This window comes from Hirundo rustica, chromosome 2, assembly GCF_015227805.2.
Source record: "Hirundo rustica isolate bHirRus1 chromosome 2, bHirRus1.pri.v3, whole genome shotgun sequence".
Lineage (NCBI taxonomy): Eukaryota > Metazoa > Chordata > Aves > Passeriformes > Hirundinidae > Hirundo > Hirundo rustica.
The window spans coordinates 110,903,801-110,925,944 of record NC_053451.1 but is presented as its reverse complement, the minus strand read 5'-3'; the positions used below and the strand labels follow the sequence as shown (position 1 = coordinate 110,925,944).

Sequence of the window (22,144 nt, the reverse complement as noted above, 5' to 3'; positions counted from 1 at the left end):
AGCAGCACCCACAGAAAAAAACCCAAACACAAAACCCCCCAAACCAAAGACTTATTTCTTGTACAGAATATCGCTTTACTGCTGACTCAGGGCAGAAACATCAAACTATTCTTAACCAGCCTGGTCACAGTAAATTTCTTCAACAGCAAAGCAGAATTTAAGTTTCTGGATGCTCAGCAACTGCAGCTCACAGCATTTCTAGTATTTTGCAAGCAAAGCCACAGGACTCCCCTTGCACAGTGTCCTGACAAGAGGCCTGACAGTGCAAGAGCTGCCTGACATGCAAACCAGGCATGCTGTAGGCAGCCAACACAGTGTCCAGGTATCCACAGTGTGAATCCCCTCTATGCTTGTGGGTGCTTTATTTCTTTGATAACTGATGCTCCCCACCCTACCTCGATTAATTTCTTCATCCTCCCTTCCTCCACTGCCTCCACTCACAGGGGAGACCCCAGCCCGCAGCTCTCGTGCACTCAGAAGATGCAGTGCTGATTTTTAGCAACCATTCCCTCTCTCCTGCTCTTGTTTCACGGATGAGCAGCAGCTTTGAATGCTTGTCTTCCCTTCAGACACTTAATTGCTTGATGTATTGAGAAACTACCTCTTAAAATTATTACGCAGCTCTGTATCACTAGGTCTCCATCTCCCAGCATCAAAACCCGTCATGCACAATCAAGCCAAAGGAATCTTTATTTGTGGCATCCCAAGGAAAGAAGTAAGAACCTTATAAATTAGGAAAACTGCTCAGATTGCAGCAAGTTTGGAATGGTTGGTACTTTCTGTCTCAGCCTTTCTTCTTTAGAGCGAAACCCACTTTTTCCACACCTGCCTGCTACTGATTTTGCACCAGTTTTTCAAGTGAGGAAATCAGTCTGTTCCTTCTCAAAAGCCCAGCTTTATCACAGGTTCTGTACCGAACAGTGTGAAAAAAGAAAATAACCCTTAGTGTGGTTTTGAAATCAGTGCAAATACAGTTAATATTTAAGTAAGAAAGCCCCAATAAGTAAATCTTTATGTCTAGAAATCTAACCTGCTGTGATTTCTGTTTTCCAATCCCCCTCCCTACCTCTCCTCTAAGCTAGCAAAGCCAGCCAGAATGATCAGAATGATGGTGCACAACAGTTGGTGTTTGGTGCACAAAATAGCCCCTCCACTCCCAATCCACTCTCATTCCCGAGGGCTGAGATAAGATTCTGGGTATTCCAGGTATCTGCTTAGCACCAACCTCAAGGTCAAATTTTCTTTTAAGATCCACTTCCTGCAGACAGCGATGAGTTCACTCTACCAAAGGTAACTCGAAATCCAATCATCTTCACTACACAGAGAAATACAGGGGTGTCAAGTGAGAAAAAGGAATGGAGCCCCCTTGGAGAGAATCACAGCAACTGCTGAAATATTAATGAAGCTCTTTATTTGAGAGAGTCTAAAAAGGACTTTGAATAATGCATTGCAAGCAACGGTACATCAGCAGTGGCTTTTTTATCCGAGAGGCAGCTGGCATTTTAAAAATAGACAACTTTCAACTTGATGGGGGTAGCTCACCAGCAGAGGAAATTATCCAGAAATGCGCCATCATTTAAGAGAACAAAGCGGGCAAACAAGCAGAGCACAAAGGAAGTTCATTAGTAAAAATGCTCTGAAGCAGTCCTCTTCTCTCAGCACAGACTTGCCCACCATAAGCTTAACTTCACTATTGTTGGGTGTCTCAACATATTCTGTCCCGTAATATCACCAGAAAAGTCTTTTTAAGCTACTCTGCAACAGGCATGGCCTGGAAAAGATCTAATGATTTTCACTTGTAAACAAAAGAGATGCTCTGTTCCCACCAGGCAGCTCACAAACTTCTGAAACTTATATTTAAAAATAGGATTACTTGTGATACAGGCTTTTTAATTCAATAGAAGAAAAGGAACTGGGAGAAAATGGAATTTTGATAGGAATGGAAAGTAAGATCCTTGAAGCTTGCTCTCCTGCACAGCTGATGATGGGACACGTGGAACCCCTTGGCTTTAGGACTGCACTGAAGGCCCCAGTCCCACTGCACAAACACCTTCAGCACATGGAACAGACACGTGGGGTGCAGCCAGCGAAGTGCTTGGCTCGTTGAGGGCTTCAGTGTTCACATTCATTAACAGCAGTGTGACTGGTGGACAAAGATGTTGCTGCAGCTGACTTTTTGACAAGTCCCCCAGAAAGTGATGTAGGTTCTTCCAGCCAGAGATGCTTCCTAAGTATCCTTGATATGCACTCCCTTTTCCTGCACAAAAAGCTTTAAAATACAGTCACACAGGCACATCCAAAGGCGTGGGGCTGGATTCAAGGCACAGGTGCCCTTGCAGTGACACTGCTCGTGGCCAGTGCCATTGGCACCATTGATTTGTGGGTCAAAACACCGTGAATCTTGATGCTGCCAGGAGGGACAACATGACAAAGCTGTTTGGAAAAGGGACTGATACAAGTTTTGTATCTACACAACTGGAAATTTCCTTCCCTGCCCTCAGTGCCACGCTGCCTCCCCTTCCTCCAGCCCCTCTGGTTCTGCTGCAGAGACTAACCTGCAGATAAAGGGGTTTTATGCCACGACTGCAAGTTGAAAAGAAGCACAGGGATGTCTTCCCCTACCCACTTCCCAGAGTTCTTCTACCCCAACACAACCCCTGAGACACACCAATCTCACAAACTATCCTGCTCCCACACCATTTCCCCCTTTTCCTCTCCCCACCAAGGAGTGGGGTCAGTGGGGCAGCAGCTCCTCACCCTGAGGCACAGGGAGCCAAAGGGGGAGCAGAGGGGGGCAAGAATAGGCCCCACAGTGAAGCACCAAACTCAGTGACACAGAAGTGTCACACAGAAATGTCCCAGAAAGAAAGTGAACAGGGCCATAAAACAGAATGCCCTGCCAGCCTTATCTCCCCTTCCACCTTCCTGATTTATTCTGCCTAGACACTTACTTATTTTACTGGCCAACAACTGACTGGTTGGTTGCCTTAATTACCTGTTTCACTTTGCCCTTCTCCATTAACTTCTGCCTTCCTTCTCCATACATCCCCCTACTCTCTGTTAGCCCACCCTTTCTGCTTTGGCATCTTTGCCTGCACAACCAAATTTAGTCACTTGTTGGTGCCCACATTTCACACAGCTAGAGACAGGCAGCCATCAGCACCCACACCCACACTCACTCCTGGCAGGTGAAGCTGCCTGAAGGAAGAAAAGCCCAAAGGAAAGAGGAGAAATTCCTACCCCAAAGGCATCACATGCTATTATGGCCTTGGAGAAACTCTGAAAATGGCATCAGGGGTTGAGGGGCAGGGATCCCTGATGTAGCTTTGCTCCTACCTTGCACTGGGAATAACAAAGGGCTGCTGCCCTACCAGAGCCACCCTGAGACAGCAGCACTCACTCCTGCTGCTGGAGGATAACACAGGAGGCAGCCCTGGGCTCGACTTGTTTTCAAAATCAGCTTTGCCTTGCCTGGGCACGGGGGGAGACGCTTGGCCAGCACTAACACCACAGTGTGAGCCACAGCACAGGCAGCCTGCCCTCAGCACCGCCTCTGGGGAATACCTGGGTGGTGCTGCCAGTGATCACACAGCGAGTGAGAGTTCATCTGTGTGCAGGCAGACGGTGCTGTCCGGGGGGTTGGTCGTAAATAAGGTGACAGAAGAGGCACCAGCACGCACAGAGATGTCAGGAGGGCAGCCCCTGCATCAGCACACAGTGCACCGAGGTGTAAGCTTTTGCACCTCACTTCACACTTTTTCCGTTTTTTCACCTCTCTTCACCCCTTCCCCTCCCTTTTTTAAAAGTAATGCAGCCTTTTCTTCCTTTTTTTTTTTTTTTTTTTTTTTCCCCTTTCTTTTCCCTGCACACTGCTGAATGTAGGAAAAAAATCAAACCGACACACCTGAAGGGCAGAGCAGGATGGTGTGCAGGATGTGCAGGGTGTGCAGTGCTGCCCAGGGCACAGGTGCTGATGAGGGCAGGGCAGTCGACCACACCGAGCACACACAATAAATAACTGCAGCCTCATTAGGAGAGCGTTACAAATCCCGGATACAGCTGGCACAGGATGGATTTAATGTGGTTCTGCTGCTCAGCACTGGTATAAACCCTCCGTGCCCTAAAGTTGCATCCCCTGCACTGCACTGCAGCTGCCCCCTCTCTTGTTTTAGCAATTCCCAAGAGGCAGATCCCTCCCAAAATGCTGAACAAGGACAAAGCATAGGGAAAACAGCCTGCAGTGAGGGCTTGGATGTCCAGACTGTACCACAGCCTAAAAGTCCCAGCATCTGGGCTTCTGACAAACTAGGCAGAGTTTCAATAGAGGGAAGGCAAGTTTTTCTAAACCAACCCAAAAACATGTGGTAAATCTTTAAACTGGGTGGAAGGGGGGGTGGGGGGAAGGGGGAGAATAACAAAAAGAGAGAGAGATTATTTCATCAGTTTAAAAAAAAAAATAAAAAAGGAAAAGGGGAAGTGCAGGAGCGCATGGTGTTTAGGATGAAGCATACCCTGTTGGAGCAGGTCATAAAATCAGAGGGACCCTGCTGGTTAGCCAAAGAGAAGTATTAAAAATGGGATAACTGTTTCTGCTAGAAGCATCAGAAGCAGAGTGAACTCTGAACTTTGAGATTACATCCAGGATCTTCAATATTTTTTAGTATATTCCTGTTAGTATTTGGGTTAGATATATACACAAATACTATTTTATCATTAAGTGTTTCAAGAAAAACTGTTCCCCGTTTGTCTTCTACTCCTAAAGCTGGGAGCATCAAAAGTGCAACCCAGGTGTGCTGTAGAAACACTGGCAGGTATGTCAGGAGTAAAGGGATATAAAACTTCAGTAGTTTGATATTTGCGAGCATCTATTCCCTTCATAAAGAGAGTTACAAAACAAACAGTGCTAGAGTTTTTCTGCATTCAAATACCAACATCATCAGACTACGTTACCTAAATTCTTCCAGCTTTTCTGTATGAATCATCTTTCACATATTGTCAGCTGTAACAGAAAGCACAGTAAAATCTTCTGTCTCTACAGGCCTCCTCACCTCTGACCAATTTGAAACATGTAATGCGAAAATCTACCTCTTCCTACAACAGGAGCCAAGTACAAACACTTACATTTTACAGTTATTCTGTGATTTTCTTTCCGGTTTCAAAATCAGGCAAAAAATTCATGGTGCATTGTAACAGTGAGCCAGAGGCAAGGCCAGCAAGAATATTCTCCTTCCTAAGGAGCTAATGAACTTCCTTTTCCTCTAGCAGTGGAAACCCATACAAAAGGAACCTGCCAATTTCTATCTGTCTGCAAGACTGATTTATGAGGTCAAAATATCCTGATAAAGATCTTTTTGCCTGTTGACTTCTTATATACACACAGATCTTTGAAAAGGATAGAAAGGTTCCACATCTAAACTCTAGTGTGAAGTTTTGGGAGGAAGGTGGCAGTTAACTTTGGAATCTGTGTAAGTTCTACAGCCCTTACGTGATTTCTTAGGCAACTTGTCATGTCCATCAAGAAGAAATTTCATATATAGCAGCCTGTGTATGAGCAGCAGCCAAACTAGTTTATGGAATAACAGGAGAAGCAATTTCCTCACCATCCAGCTCCTGATCTCCCCACTGGAACAAGGGGGGAAAGAGCAGGTTCCTCCTGCTATAGAGAGACCTGACCTGGACCAAAGCCATTTGTTAGTGGCTTTCCACCCCCTCCTTTCTCATCAAGGCACTGACAAATTAATAAGCTATTTCTCAAGAGCAGAGCTTAAGGAGGGAAGTGCAAGGGAGAGTTATCATTAATTACTTTGATCCCTTCAGCAGCTTAGGTACAAAAGCAGGTGCTCCCTTCTTTGCAGCTCTCAAGAAGGAATGCCATGGGACCCCACTCCAGAGCTACCAGGGAACAGGAGAACCAGAGAATGCCCTGCTGCCACCTCCATCAAGGGTAAATGCATTTGACCATTCTGCACAGCCATGTATTCCATGTCTCCTGGAGAAAGTGGGGATAAACTTATCTTTCCTTTCCTTGAATGACCAGCGTCGTGTTTCTAGTCCTGTCTCCATGCACAAGATTGTTGGTGAAAAAGCTTTTAAGTGAATACAGAATCTGGCTTTACCCTGGACCGGAGCAAGTTTGTGTACATGGGCCAGGGGGAGAGGAGGAATTTTCACCACTTTACCTGGTTTCCTCTTCTCTCCCAGAGCATTTTAGAGGCATTCCTCATGGATTGTTTTCCTGACACATTGCAAACATTTTCTGCTTATGCTCAAAAGACACACATCAAGACAGCGGGAACCATCACAGTGATGTAGCACTAGAAAAATGCAAAATTCATTAAGAAGTTGTGAGACAAATCCTTCCAGGCCAGGCTGACGAGAAGGGTCTTCCCCTTGCTCAGCTGTCCGAGGATAAGGGCATATCCTGATAGGATTGCCTTAGGTTATCTTCCTGAGATCTTCCACATCATTCTCTGGGCAGTTATCTGCTACAGGTTATTATCCTGCTGGTGAGGATAGAAGTCAGAGGGTGGTGAGGCACCAGAAGAGCTTGCCCAAAGAAACTGTGGCTGCCCCAGTCCTGGAAGAGTTCAAGACCAGGCTGGGTAGAGTTTTGAGCAACCTGGTCTAGCAGGTGGCATCCCTGACCTTGGTGGGGGATTGGAACCAGAGGATTTTTCAGGTTCCTTCCAACCCAAACCATTCTATGATTGCCTCATCCCAGCACGGACACAAGCTCTTAGTTGGCTTATACAAAGCAAGGACTGCTTAGTCTCTGTCCATGCAAGGGAAGGAAAAGGATTTAAATGTCAGAACCAAATGAAATTTTATCTTCTAAACTGAAAGCTTCTAGGACAGCAACAAAATCAAAAGCAGAAAAAAAACCCCAGAAAACAAAAAAACCCACAAAGTAATGAATTTCCCATGTCTGTCTGTCTGATAGTGAATTCTTCAGTAAGAAGTTTCTCACATTTTTATTCATGTTGTGTCTTAGTGTCAAGATAAGACAGGTACCAATATATACTCTAGGAATCCTCTGAAAGGCCTGATGTGCCAAATCTTAAGTCACGTGGCCGCGTCTAGGATCTCTTGGCCTCTTCCTGCTGGCACGTGGACAAACATCCATTATAATAGAGTACACAAGACAAAGGTGGCTTGGCCACCTTAGCGGAATCAAAGCTTGACCTCCACAGACTGTGTTTAAGATCACAGCTTTCTCCATTCATGCTTTTTGCCTGCCCCCTTGGAGATGTGCCCACTGGTACAGATGAAAACCAGGTCGAAGCACAGGGGATGCTGCCAGCCCAGCGTTAGGAAGAAACTTTCCCAGAACATCAGCTCTGCAAGGCAGCCACTTTCTGACACATCTCCTCTCCTCTTTGGCCTTTTGCCTACCATGGTACCCAAGTGTTTTAGTCCCAGAGCAAGCTAGAGGGGGAAATAATGGTCAAACCATCTATGATTAATTCTGGGTTTTTTTTCCTTCAGTTTTGCATTAGTTACTCCATTTTCAGGCCGTCCTATGGTAGAGCACACATGGAAGCAAGACTACATTATGGACCTGGCTGCCCTCTTCTGTGTATCTCCTCACACAGTACTTTTGACTACAGGATAAGAAAAAAAACAAAACAAAAACAACAAAAACAAAACAGCAAAAAGACCAAAAAGAAAACTAGCAAGCACAGTGATTTTATTCAAGAAGAGGTATAATTCCAATATTATTTATCTAGCCCACCATGAACTTGATTTTCACATATGCCAAGACTTGGAATAGAGAATACCAGAAATCAGATCTCTGCAATTCCAGTGCCAGCTGTGCTTCCTCCTGGGAAGCATTCATGATGCAATCCAAAACACATATGCAGATAACACTGGCTCCTACCCCTGTGATCCTTCCTGTCCTCGCTAGCATGGGCCATCTGTCACTGCTTAGCAGGCAGCCCCACTAGACACTTGATTGGTACGACTTGCACAAGAAGTATGAAATAAACTGCCAGGAAAAACGGCATTAAGAAGTCTTTCCTAAGCAATTTACCATTTGAAAAGTGTAATTTAAACTGCACCACATAAGGTGAAAAAAGAAAACAAAAGCATGAACTAAGCCACAGAGCAATCTCTGTCCCTACATGATACCCACTCAGGGGGAAGGAGAAGCGGGAAACAGAAATCATGCTGTGGCTAACCTGAAAATTCTCTCTGCCTAGAAGCAGCATGGTCCAGGAATGCCAGAGAAATTAATTACCTTCTGCTGAGTCCCTGCTGAGCCCTTTGCCCTCTTGTTCACCAAGCCATAGGAGAGGATAAGAACAAACCAGAGACTGCTCTAAGCCATTCTGCTCTGCTCTCAGCCTGACCAGCTGGGCAATAGCCATTACAAGGGATTTCAGATAGAGCTGCACAGGGCCGTCAGAAGAAAACCAGCCTGTCATTCACCCACTCAGACCCAAGATACATGCTAGAATGGATGATCACATCTTTCCATGAGCTGTCACCGCCTACACCCACCAAACACCAAAATACACCTTAATCCAGGCAAGTGAAAAGCCTTAATTTAACTCTGACACAAAACCAAGAGCAGCCGGCATTAATTTCTTCCAGAAGGGTCTCACTGGGGTGTGGGAGAAAGCACAAGTTACAGAATAGGCTCTCAGCATGAACAAACTCCCTTCCACTTGAAGAAATCCCCAAATTAAGTTTCCTCCGAGCAGTAAGTTACCTGATAACCTTTTCCTTATAACATGCCTTAAATGAAGCCCCTAGTGCCCTTCCCAGCACAGTCTCTGTTCCAGTAGATGCCAGTGTTCTCTTCTTGTGCTAAAGCAGAGTCCTGAGAGCTGCATCCCCACACAGAGTGGTCTTTTTAGCTGCTTGATCACAATTTATCAAACAAAACTGCTAATAATTCTTTGCAGTTGTCATAATATCCACTGCATGAGTAAACTAGAGAGAAACCCTTCTTGGGCTAAGAAGTCAGTCCAGTTCCTAGAAGCACTTGACAAATCCCACTCACAAAACCTGGCAGAATCCACAAACGACAAAATTCTGCATCCTGGTCTTTAACCAGAACTCCACACTAGCATAATCTTCCTCTGTGTCTTCTTGTCCACAGCAGGGTAAAAGTAAGCAAACCACCTTTTTCTGGAGGTCACCACTTAAACCTGATCCTGCTTGCCACGCTTGGAACACACCATGGGGATAACAGATTGCTGGCACTCAGCACAAAGAGGGTGAGGACATTCTGAAGCAGGTACACCAAGTCTCCTCTCCACGGGGAAGTGTGTCAACATGCTTGTGCCCCAGTCAAATGATCTTCCAAAATAAAGGTGGATATCCATCTGCGGAAATGTGCAGCTCTTTCCATGAAGAAAACTATCCCCACTATGCCCTGCATGCCAGGATTTTTTTTTTCCCCCCACAAAAGGGCTTGCCTGATCTGTGAAGTCAGGGAAGTCACATGGATCATTCCCAGCTGTGGAAGCCCACTCACCCTGGGCCTTGCTCCCAAGATATTGGGCAGCCTGAAAGGTTTTTTTCAGAGCATTGTCAATGCAGCTTGAGAATAAAGAAGCATCATGGTGTATCAATTTTCATAGCTCAGATACAGCCAGCTGCTCCATCATAATCTGTCTTCACAAGCAGCATTCATTAGGTTTCTCAGAAGCATTCCTGTACCCTACAAGCAACAGCAGGCAACCCAAATTTTTACGTCAGCTTGCTACTCCTGCAATTGAAGTAAGATGTCAAAGTGAATGCTATGACATAATAATTATTACAGTTAGGGACTTAAAATAACTAACTCACAGCTGTGCCACATCTTAGATGTATAGCCTGACTTGCACCCATGGCTCTGTCTTATCAAATGGACATGCTAACTATTATTTTTTAAGGACTGCCACTGGTAAATAAATCCAAAGATTTAGTGTTGCCATAAGTAATTATACAATGCTTCTTAAGAACAGAGAAAATATAACATACAGCTACCAATGTTGTAAAAAAAAAAATCCCATCTTATCAACATACAGGGTGCAGCCAGGGTCCAGTTTTTTCTGAATTTAATCCAAACTCTGCCATGCCCTCTGATGCCAGCCATAATACTCAGCATTTAGTCATTTATTTCACCAGCTGACTCGTATGGTCTCGCACTACACCATCTCATCTACACAGAGGTGTCTTTTGCTCTTGTACTCTTTTAATTTAGGCTTTGTTTTCACAGAAGCAAAATCTTCAACACAATTTTACCTCTTTTAGGGTCCATCTAAGCTTCAGTGGGACCACTGCACCAGAGGATCACGTACCTTCTTGTAGCATGATGTTGTGCTGCAAAATCACAGAGTAACCAAAGCAAGTCTAGGGACCAGAGGCAGAATTTGACTTGACAGAGGAAGGGGAAGAAAGTTTATCCTGTTGAGATATCCAGGACACGAATGAATGATAAACTCTCCCAACCACATGTCTATGGGAATTCTGTGGAATCCAAGCCAGAGTAACTGTCTCTTTTACTGGACATGAATATTAAGCACAGGTGAGTTTCAAAAACCATTGCCTGACTGCTTAAGACAGTTTGGTCATATTTGTTTCCCACTGAATTTAAGCAGATCAAGATGATGTTCTAAGACATTTTGCATCTTTCATATGGACCAAGCTGAGTCCACCCACATGAGCCCATCAACCAGAGCTGATGTAATTCTTCTTAAAATGTCTTTTGATTTCATATCTTTTCTTACCAGTATTGCACTAACATGTGATGCAGAGCGAATATGTTTTCAAAAGGGAAATTTGAGTGCCCCACAGACTTGGGCTTGGGGCACAACTGATAAGCTGGTTAATGGTACTAGAAGAAAAACTGGGTAATTGTCTGCTCCTGATGAGGTGGCACTTATTCTTTTATCATTAATAACTTGATTGATTGCCTAAAAGCTAAGACTTAGCACGCAATTCTTCTCTATATTCTTCAGATTTAGAGGTCTGCAATCTTAAATATTTTTCATATTCAGTAGTGCTGGAAAAATAGGAATTAATTTTGGTCTAACACCTGCTATGGCACTGGAAACTAAGTGAAATTAAGAGAAGAAATCAACTAAGTGGTTGTGATTCAGTCATATTCTTTACCATTTGGGGATTGCATTGCTCTAGGAAACAACCAAGCTCCTTTCTTTAATACTAGATATTTTTCATGGCACAGGGATTAATCCTGTCTGGTCCCCCAGCAATCTGAGGTCAGTGAGCAGAAGGCAAGGGAATACATTAAATCTGATACTTCTGTTAAAAAATAGCTATGGTGCAGCACGCTCAGGTTTCTGTACAACAGGGACCAGGTTTGTTTTGTGTTAAAGAGTATTACATGCATATCATGCCAGCTCACAGAAACCAAGGCAACTTTTCCATATCATTCTGATCAATTCCATGAGCTGAAAATTCCCTCTACCACAGACATACCTATTTTGAGTACAACCATCTTGTCACAAAGCAACAAGCTGTTGCTTACAAAACACAAAAGTCCTGAGAGTGGGAGGTTTTATTTTTGTTGCTGGTTTCGGTTGAAAATTACACAAGAGCTGGACGAAATACTGTTTATTACCACGGTGGCTGGTCCAGCACATCTCCTGCGGTTTGTAATTTCACTGGCTGGCGAGCACAGAGGGAGAGCCCACCCCACACCTGCCTGGCAGGGCTCTCATGCTGGCCAGGAGGCTGCCGGCTGTTCCCTGGCTGTGGCAGGGACCACCTTGGATGGGACAAGGACCAATGGCCCCGTCTTGCACGTCTCCCTGGTGAGAGTGCCAGTAAACACAGCTGAGGGTGGGTGAAGTCAGTGCTGAGCAGGGCACAGAGGGCACTGAGCTGCCCTTTCCATGCTGGGAGGATGCCCAGTGAAAGCATCGCTTTGGAGACCAGTAGGGAAAGGTTTAAAAAGGAGTGTTTTTTTCCCATAAGGAACTGTTTATCTACAAGGCCATGGGCAAAAGCAGCAGTTGCCCCATCCTGCCAGCGAGAGTTTTGCATGAGTGCTCTGAAAGCTGAACAGACATCCTGCACATATTCAGTAAATGCAGCGAGGTCACACTGCCTCCTAGAAAGGCTGTCCCGTGTCCCCAGTCCTACCTGCCAGACAGAAATAAACCTGTAAGGTCGACTCCGTGAACTACACTTTTTTTTTTTTTTTTTTTTTTAAATGGTGTGACCTTCTGTTGGAAAATCCTACTTCAATCCCTTTGCATCAGCTCCTGTTTTGTGAGAATAGGAAGCAAGGAATATACTGAGGGTTGGCTTGTATGTTCCAGGAAATAATAGGGAAACGTTCCTGAAAGTCAGCTCTCCAACATCTTGGGGTTCTGGTTCTTTCTTCAGGTTTTAGATCACACTTGCACAGAAGAAAACCAAAACCCTGAACACTGCAGGTGATGCACAGATGGCCTACAGGTTACTCTGGGACAAGAGAGATCAATTTAAGCCTCTAGATTATTTGACCCACACGATTTAACTCAGTTTTCCTGAAGTATACTGGAAAGAGGAACTCAGTTCCAGGTAACACTCAAGCTGACCTCAACATTTACAACCAACTGCACACTGGACCAGCTTTAACTGACTCAAAGATTCAACTATACAAAAAAGAAGCTCTAGCATAGCATCAATGGCCTGAAAACAGAGGAAATTTGAAAAAAATCAAACCCAGGCAATAATATCAGCTGCTGGTTTCCTCTAAAGACGTTATTTTGTGGGTAAATTGAATCATGCTCCGTCTGCAATCAGTGCATGCCACAGAGCAATAAATGCTACAGCCAGCACAGGGCAGCTGCACCAGTGAAAATGAACACAGCCATAAGATGCAGCCATCAGGGAGAGCATCAAGGTACTGAGGGTAACCTATCTGTATTTGTTTCCTTTCTTTGTTTTCAAAGGGAAACAGACATGCACTTAATTATGTTCCCATTCCAAGCCTAATTAGAGCCAGTTAGATGTTAAGTACTACTGGAGTGAAACAGGAGGATTGAGTTTCTATCCGTTCTTCTGTTAATGCATACCTGGAAATGTCTTCTCTTCTATTTTAACCTGTTCTTCCAAGAATGAAAGGCACAACTTGTGTGACACATTTCTGGTGTGCTGACTGCCTTTTGATGCAGTGGTGGCCACAGCAAGTTGTAATAAAAATGCTTTGGGCAGGAGATTATTAGGGAAGACAACAAAAATCATGGGTTCTCCATTGCAGGAAATCTGCAGCAATCCTCCATCTCAAAGAGCTTTTGGACTTGACTTGGATGTGTTTCCACGATCTGTTTACAATATCCTCCACCCTTTCTGTGGTTGAGGTCACAGCAGAGTATCTGGACAGTCCAAGCAAGCTGCACACCGCCATGTACCTTTGTATTATCTTCAAGTGTGGACTAAAATCCCAGTCCAGGTGTACATCCTTGCAGGCCACAGGGCCCTGCAGACCCCAGGTCCCCACCTCTGCCAGACTTTCGCCAGTGGTTGGGCTCCAAACCTCAGACACAGCTTCGAAGCCTTGGTACTGCCCAATTGGACTGATGTGACACATGCCATGACACAACCTGTGATGCCATAATCTGGCCTCAGTTTCAAGTCCAGGTACAAAAAAAAAAAAAAAAAAAAAAAGAATTTCAGTGCTACCTGGCATGTTTGTGAAATTCTCATCTCTTTGACAACCTCATTTTTTTAGAATTTCCCAAATCACTAAGTTTTTATCGTTGAGAAGACTGCCTCCATCAAAAAATGTCAGGGTTTGATATAGCTCCCATTTACTTTGAGAAATATACAAAATGAGCAATTTTTCATACTCTTTTTGCCAAAAAATACGAAAATGAGTTCTTCAAACGCTTTAAAATTTTTTTCCAGATGGAGGCCAACCCATGAGAAACTCTGTCCAAACGATAAATGTTTTTAAAACTTATCAAATTACTAAACCAGCGTGGCCTGGCTGACTCTTCAGTTGCAGGAAACGTACTCAGGTCCTTACAGTAAAAGTTTCTCATGGGCTGAGTTGCAGACATGCTTTGCTGGTGGCATTCACTGCAATTTGCTGCTCCTGTGTACTGCATTCTCTGAAGCAGTGCCCAGAATCCGATCAGGAACAAGATCCTGAGGAACTTGTCAGCTTCCCTGGTAGCTTCAATCCCGTGGCAGCAGCAGGTCTGAGCTGATCATTTCTGTTCAGAGGCATTAAGGCACTCAGTGGTTATGTGGGTCAGGCAGCAGGGGCTTCCTTCTCTTCCCAGTTTTAGGGAAATGTAAGCGCTCCTCTTCCTATGATATTTACAGGGTTTCACTCTCTTTTCTCCTCTCCTACTTCTCTGCAGCACCTTATAAGCATGCCAATCTTTTCCTTAGGTCTGCTCCCAAGATCCAGAGGCTTCTGCAGATTAATCCACCACATCATTATTCACCCCATCACATTCTCCTAGCAATTAAACTCTTAAAAAAAGACCTTTTTGACTATAGTAACAAAAAAATAACATTTCAGTTTGATCCATCCAAATCCACATTCAGCCCAAACCAAACACAAAGCCTTCAGCAAATATCTCCTGATAATAAATGATGGCAAGACAAAATTTCAACCTTCTGCTTAGCCCAGGCTGTGGGTAAATGTGGTGAGTCCTGCCTGGCTTTTGGGAGAGGGTCACTGCCAGCATCACACAGTGACCAGCCACCAACTCAACTCAGCACAGCAATTCAGGGAGATGGGAAAAGCAAGAAACAGAGAGGGAAGGGGAGCTGCTTGCTTCTTGTAAAGATTTTAGTACTGTCCTCAGAAGAGCAGAGATGAAAAAAAGCACATCTGGAAAACATCTCTCAAAACACTACGTGGAAATTACAGCAAAATTAGTATTAACAGCATTAGCTTCCACTCCTTCATTACAGCTCCTAAAAATCCCGAGTCCTCCTGCCAGAGCTCAAAGAACCGGCTCAGCTGTGAAGTAACAATAATCCAGCAAGACACAAGTGTGCCATGCTTCAGAGTCCTTCAGTGCAAGGGAAATTCAAATGCTTCCCTCTCCTAACCCAGAACTGTTATGGACACAGAACATTTCAACCATCTGCCCACCACCATGAGAACGAGCTAAGATGGAAAGAAGCCTGCTCTGCCCCTGTCAAGGATCTCTTCTCTGAGAGATTATCAAATGCTAATTAATAGAAATGAGCCTAAAAAAGTAGCATTATGCAAATAAAAATGGCTGGACAATATCTGTCATCTGCTCCCCACAGTCACTTCTGGAGTCCTGCATTTTATCTAGAGATTCAGTCTCCGAGGTTTGCAAGGCACTGGGATCAACAGGGCTGAAAAGTGCAAATTTGGTGGCTGCAGAAGGGACTCAGCACTACAGCAAAGCCAGCATCTATGTAACAAGCGTCACTGGGCTCAAACAGCATGTGAAAGATTGAAGGAGATGTTTCTGCAAGCTCACATGCACAAAGAGCCTTTCTAGATATTCATCTATTAACTCACTGGCACGTAAATTTGTAGGACAGTTGCAACAATAGAAGAAATCATGATAAAAACCCAGAGATGGAGACAACTAACGGTACCAGGTAACCTAATTTCCCTCCCTGACAGCATGGGGAATTGATAAACAGTCACAGAATCAGAGATAAAATCAGATTATTGGATCCATTTTAAATTCCCTTGGTTTACCTACGATAATTGCCTCCATTTCCTTGACAAGCAAGGCTGGAATGAACCAGCATCCAAGGACTCTGCTGCTGTTTTCATGGAAAAGCGCTAACAAGGCTTCTCCAGCACCTTTCCCTAGGTTTTATATTTACCCTGTTTAGGCCACACAACAGGTTGCTCAGAGCGTGAGGGAATGCTGAATAACCAAATGTTTACTACACACACAGTGGCACTCCCCCACAGCCTCATCCCCTTCCCTGTGAAAAACAAGGGCCCCTGCCACTGCCTGGTGATGAATGCATCCCATGCCTTCCCAAACAGAACTGAGACAACTTCCAAGTCCCCCACTGCCCTCCTTCACCAGTCCAAACTGACCCATTAATGTGAAAATGTCACCGTCCTCAAACTACAGAACTGTCCTGATGCAAACCCCAAGGCCAAGGGGCCGCACCTGCAGAGATGCAAGCACAGCTCCACAAAAGGGAAAGAAGGAGCATTTAGCCAAAGGCAAAGTCAATTATTCCATTACATGAGGTGTAAAATGCTAATTTGTACCAAAACCACACAATTTTCAGAATGTGGAAAAGTCCCAATCAAAACCTCACTAACCTAAACCAAGCTGGGTGCACATCCCAAGAAGGAACTTAGAAAGCTGACTCTGGAGTTATGGTTTCAAACACCATCTAGCCTTTTTTTTCCTTTTTTTTTTCTTTTTTTGGGGTTGTTTTATTAAAATCCAGTTTTTTATTACCCAACAGAATTCACCTTGGGCTATGCTCACTAGAGAACACCATTATCTTTAATCTTTCATGTACATGATTATGAGAACAGAACAGGAAACAACTGACTTAAGGAGGCAACTGCATGAGGTTTGTGCCTGAACAGTGGAGCACTTCAGCTCTGTCATGTTGGGGGGATACTGTGTATTTTTGAGAGCTTGCTTTTTTTTTTTTTTTGAGATTTCAGGTAACTACATGTAAGTAATAACACCTCTTTCTAAAAGTATAGCAATGTTGACTTTGCAATCAAATGGAACCACCAAGAGATTGAGCAATCTTAGCCACATGGAAAAGCTAAAAATTTCCCAAAATATTTCCTTTAAAACCATCTGCTAACATATACTTTGAAAGAATTAAAAGAAAAGAAATACAGGCATGGTAAGAGGTATTAAAAAGACCAGAAACATGCAGGAACCAATGCAGAACCACTGGAAAGAAGATTTGAGGAGAAAACCAGTTATTTCAGCAAGCCAGCTGGACACTTATAGGGGAGATGACTAATGCCACTAGTAACTCAAAGGGACACGCAAATTTAATGCCACATTATAATGCACAGCTCAGATGGCTGCATTTGAGGATGGGTCAGGAGTTGAGCCATAAATCTGTGTTCCCGAGCAGGCCGCCACACTCGCTCTTTGTCTCGGTCATTTCCCGGAAAACAGCTTTGTGAGCCCCCGGAATGTCGGGGGAATGCCCCCACCTCCCTCCTGCCACAGCAGGAGCTCCTGCCCTAACAGCAGAGCCACTCCCAGCACCCACAAGGGATCTCCTTTTGGGGGAGTTCTGAGGAGATGGAAATGGAGGGGGGCACTTCAAAGCAGACACCAGGACTCTCCACACCTCCCGTGCCAGAGGGCCACTGAGCCCATCGTCCTCCATAGGGCCACCTCCAGACCCCCTGACCTCCACACCACTGACACCACATTCCCAGAGGAGCCGGCTAAAAGAAGAGGAACCATATGAAAACACACAACTTCAACTCTTTTAACGTCACAGCCCTGGTGTGGCCTCAGAGCCAAGCAATGCTTTCCTGCCCCACCACTCTCCTGCCACCTGCTAACTTCCAAGGGGTCACACCAGGATGCACAGGTCTATTTTCAAAGCAATAAAAACTCGGAAAAACAAACTTCCACTAACTATGAGTAGCTACCTTAGGTCTGATTTTGTCACATAGCCAAAGACACACCAAGTTCTAAGAACCTAATGTAGTCCCGAAAAACTTCGGAAGATGCTCTTCGGGCCAGTGACCCACCTTCGGAACATTATCTAAATGGAAACTCTACCTCCATGCTTTTATTACATTAACTGACAGCCAGAAAACCCAATTCCAGCAGTACAGCACACACAAAGCACTAATTTGAGTGCCGAGTGTCTCACAGGGCCTAGGATCAGAGGGTAATCACTTTGCTATGGTGCCTATTTGGGGCAACAGCAAGCTTTGCATGGAAGACAAAACCCATTTTCCTCAGCCATATATCTTTAAGGACAAGCGCATGCACCCTTAAAGCTCCCTCCCAAAACACATTGAGGCAGGCAGTTAATTTGGTAACAAAATATATTTAGAAGGCTACAATGCAATATTAATTAAACACGTGTTTTAAGACCAAAGGTTACTTAAGTACTAGACAAATACAAGGTACTGAGGGGTGCTTCAAGGTTTCTCTCCTCTATAAAAAAATTCACTTAGAATTCTAATCCAAAATTCATCTTCTCTTAAAAACAAGACAGGCTGTATCTCGGATTTCTATGCAAGCAATTTATGACACCCAAAAGGAAAAAATAAAAATAGCTAACAGCCAAGCAGAGCTTTTATCACCTTTTTTTTTTTTTTTTTTTTTTTTTTCAATCTACTAGTTCCAAACCAGATGCATTCAGTACAGAATTTTCAGTACAGAATCTGATTAGGAAAAAAATGGCTGTTGAATTTTTATTACTACATCCCTTAAGGACCAAAAGCGGTAACCTTAGGCATTTAATGTGTTCTATGAATAACAATGCATATGAGAGCACAAAAAGCTTGTTATCTCTGTTTATGGAATTTTTTTACCATGTTGATACATTTACGGAAAGAAGTTGGTAAGTATGGTGAGGGGGAGGAGAGGAAGCTATCAAAATAACAAATCACATTAAGCAAAACCTATTTGAAAAGGAACAAGCTACACGGTATAAAATTTGACTGAGCTGTGTCTCCCCATTGCGGTCCTACAGCTGCCATGAAATCTGTGCAGCCTCATTTAATGCCTATGCTAAAAGCCTCCACCTATACACATCTGTCCCACAGATACAAATGCAATTCATATTTAACCCTGACAAAAAAATCACTTGTTGGGGGAACACGCTCCGTGCACGGATTTTCTTATTTTATAAACAATGTGAAACACACAGAAGTCCTTCCTGACGGTTCAGAACAGCTCACTGGATGCAAAGAAACATCTCCCCACTCCCTCACATCTGTAACCACCTGACCCAACAGGCAAAGGGTTGCCACCACACACCACCCTGTCACAGGATGAGCTTCTGCCCTGTACTGTATCACAGCTCCACTCCCACAGCTAGGAAAAAAACCCATACAAACTGCAGCTAAGCAACACAGAGCTTTCTCCTTCAGAAATCAGCTTACAACCTCTCCAAAAAATGTGGGAAAGCCGTCAGAATAAAAATTTACAAACCAGCCATTTGTGGCGCTGGCATGGTTTCCTTCTGGCATTTAGGTCGGTCCAAGAAATAAAATTTTTAAAATAGTTCTGTCAATAGAATCCTTCCCATATTTTCAGCTGTGAGAATTCACAAGGACTTGAGTTACACTGACTCTGGAGCCAGCAGCTTCTAAGAGTACAGAAATCACCCCAGAAAATAATGGAGAGGGGGGTGTTTGAGGGAAGTCCATGCATCCACCAGCTCCCAGTCTTGCCTGAAAAAAAAAGAAATGAGCATACAGCCAGAGCACATGGCAATAGCACTCCTCATGGCAACAGCTGCATCCTTGCTCCAATTTATCCTAAATGGATTTAGAGCCCAGAAAGGGGACAAAAATGTGGATTAGTTTTGTTCCTTCTTTTAGCACAGAAGAGCTGATAAAGACTTAGAATCTGCTCTCAAATGCTCTGGACCTTTACCAAATCCTTTCCTGTCTTCCCCCACTGAGGCCTGCCTAGGTGTCCCCAGGCTGGTGCCTTGAGAAACCAGATGCAACAGCAAGCATGATTCTTCATTCTCCTTTGATCATGGCTGCAGGATTCTGTCCCCAACCATTGATTTCCTCCTCCTTTTCCAGGCTCAAGGAAGAGGATAAACAGAGACTCTGGCGGCTGTCGAATGTTAAGTAACTGGAAGAGTGGGCCATGGCCTTGGAGAAGATCAGGACACAAGAGAGCCTGACCCACAGCTCAGAGGAAAAGAATCCACAGCAGAGCATCCCACCAGCACAGCCACGTTGCTGGAGCCCAAACCGGAGCTCAGCTGTGTTATTTACCCTACAAGGTCCCAGCAGTCAACCTGGCCTGGCATCGTGACAGCCTACGGCACAAATGTCCTCAGCCAGCTGCTTGGCTCAGTGTACAATTCTCCCTTTTTAAATGAGATTAGCGTTGGTGAAATGTGCTAGCTCAACGGGCGTGCTGATCTAAGCCCTCTGTTTATTCGGCCTACAGCAGATACAACGATCACTTGACAGAAAAAGACGCAGTTTTAAAAGATGCCATGAATTCGCCTGAGCTCCTGCAGTTGCTCACTCATCACAGGATGAAGAGGGGTTTCTTACAGATCTGCTGAGAACTGAGAACTGGAAAGGACGAATCTTGAAACTGTAGTAAGTATATAAACTTAGCCACCTACCTCCTTGAGACTAACATGAAGGATCTACTTGCCAACAAAAAACCCAGCAGATGATTCCGGCTTCCTATCCATTTCAGTCATCAGACACATCTGCTGCCACCAAAATTACAAAGGGGCCAATAACACCGAGGTGCTGCCATAACTATGGATAAGCAAAATGTGTTTTGGTTATGCTAAAAAAAAAAATTAAAAACGAAAGCCTATGAAGTTAAAGTTGAAACAGTTGTTCAGTGTAAGGATGTCACTCATTGTTGCCATGAATAAGCATTTCTTTGTTTAGAATGCCTTTTTAAGCAGAAACATGAAGATTTGAGGCACTGTGTTTCACAGACCCTTTCCCCAGCACAAAGCTACCAGACCGACAGAGCGCAGCCAGCTCCCCTGGCGAGGAAGCCACAAATGCGCCTCGGCGCGCCGCACCGATGATGTGCGGAGCGGGTCCCTAACTGCACACAGCGGGGCCATTACCGTGTGCTGTCACCGTGTGCCATTAAAAGGTCTTTAACCTGCCGATCGCCGCCGCGATACGCGGCTCCTGCCGGGGATCTGCTGAGTAACAGGCCGGGGAGCTGCGAAAACCTCCAGCCCCCGGGGGTCGCCGGAAAAATACGGCCGGGCTGCGCGTCAGGCAATCGCGGCAACTCCATTAATGCATCTGGGTCAGGAAAATGGTTTGCGGGAGCCCGAGCCCGGTTACGAAACGCGGGCAGCGGCGGTACCGCGGCCGGGCCCAGGGCAGCTCCCGCTGCGCGCAGGTACCGCGGGCTCGGGGCCGCAGCGGGTACCGGGGACACGGTCCGGAACTGGGGGCACCGTCCGGAACTGGGGACACGATCCGGCACTGCGGACATGGTCCGGCACTGGGGACACGGTCCGGCACTGCGGGCATGATCCGGCACTGGGGACACGATCCGGCACTGGGGACACGGTCCGGAACTGGGGACACGGTCCGGCACTGCGGGCACGGTCCGGCACTGGGAACACGGTTCGGGCACTGGGAACACGGTTCGAGCACTGGGGACACGGTCCGGCACTGGGGACATCATCCGGCACTGGGGGCACGGTCCGGCCGGTCAGAGGGGTGGCGGGGAGGGGACAGGCTGTGGAGGCTCTCGGGGAGACCCCCGCAACTTTCCCCCTCGGGGGCTCGGGGGGATGTGCTCGCCGCGGGAGGAGGCAAACCCCATCATTTTTTATACATACATATGTGTGTGTGTGTGTATATATCTATATGTGTGTGTGTGTGTGAGCTCCTATATAGGTGCGTGCAGATCCGCGTTCCGGCGGACATGCCCCGTCCCCGCTCGCCCAGCCGTGCCGCCCCGGCGGAGCCGCGCTGCGGAGCCCCCGGTGCCCCCCGCCCCGGGCAGGTGGGGGCCGGGGGCTGCCGGGCCGTGCCCAGCGGTGCCCGTGTGCCCGCGCCGCGCAGCGCCGCACTCACCCAGAACACGAAGGAGTAGATGATGAGGAGGGTTTTCAGACACGTTATCACGGGTTTGGTCTCCATTCTCCTCGATGCCATAATACTGAGATCCCGGCTGCGGGCTGGGCGCGGGAGGAGGCGGAGGAGGAGGGAGGGCAGGGGGAGGGAGAAGGGAGCGGGGGGGCGGAGGGAGGTGAGCTCAGCGCCCGGCTGCCGCGGCCGGGCTCACCGCGCCTCCTGCTGCTGCTGCTGCTGCTGCTGCCGCTGCCGCTGCTGCCCGGGGACCCCGGCACCCCAGGGCAGGGCACAGCGGGCTCCAGCATCGTTTGCCGGGCGCGGCCGCAGGGGTGGCATTTGCTGGAATATCTCGGGGAGATGCGGGGGGGAGGGGTGGAGGTCTAGAAAGATGAAGTGAAGGACACCCCCCGGCCGACCCCTTTTCTCGGGAAGGTGCTCGGAGGCGTTGCTTGGGCTGCTCAGGGG

The 22,144-nt window shown here is 46.0% G+C and overlaps 1 protein-coding gene across 1 annotated transcript in view; it reads right to left on the bottom strand.

Moving 5' to 3' along the window:
* Window positions 1–21,827, bottom strand: part of TSPAN7 (tetraspanin 7) — an 83,583-nt gene extending 61,756 nt beyond the window's left edge. Inside the window, exon 1 of the mRNA XM_040055086.2 lies at window positions 21,680–21,827. Coding sequence (XP_039911020.1) covers window positions 21,680–21,760 — 81 coding nt within the window. The 5' untranslated portion in view covers window positions 21,761–21,827. The remainder of the gene's footprint in view (window positions 1–21,679) is intronic.
* Window positions 21,828–22,144: the final 317 nt, after the last annotated feature.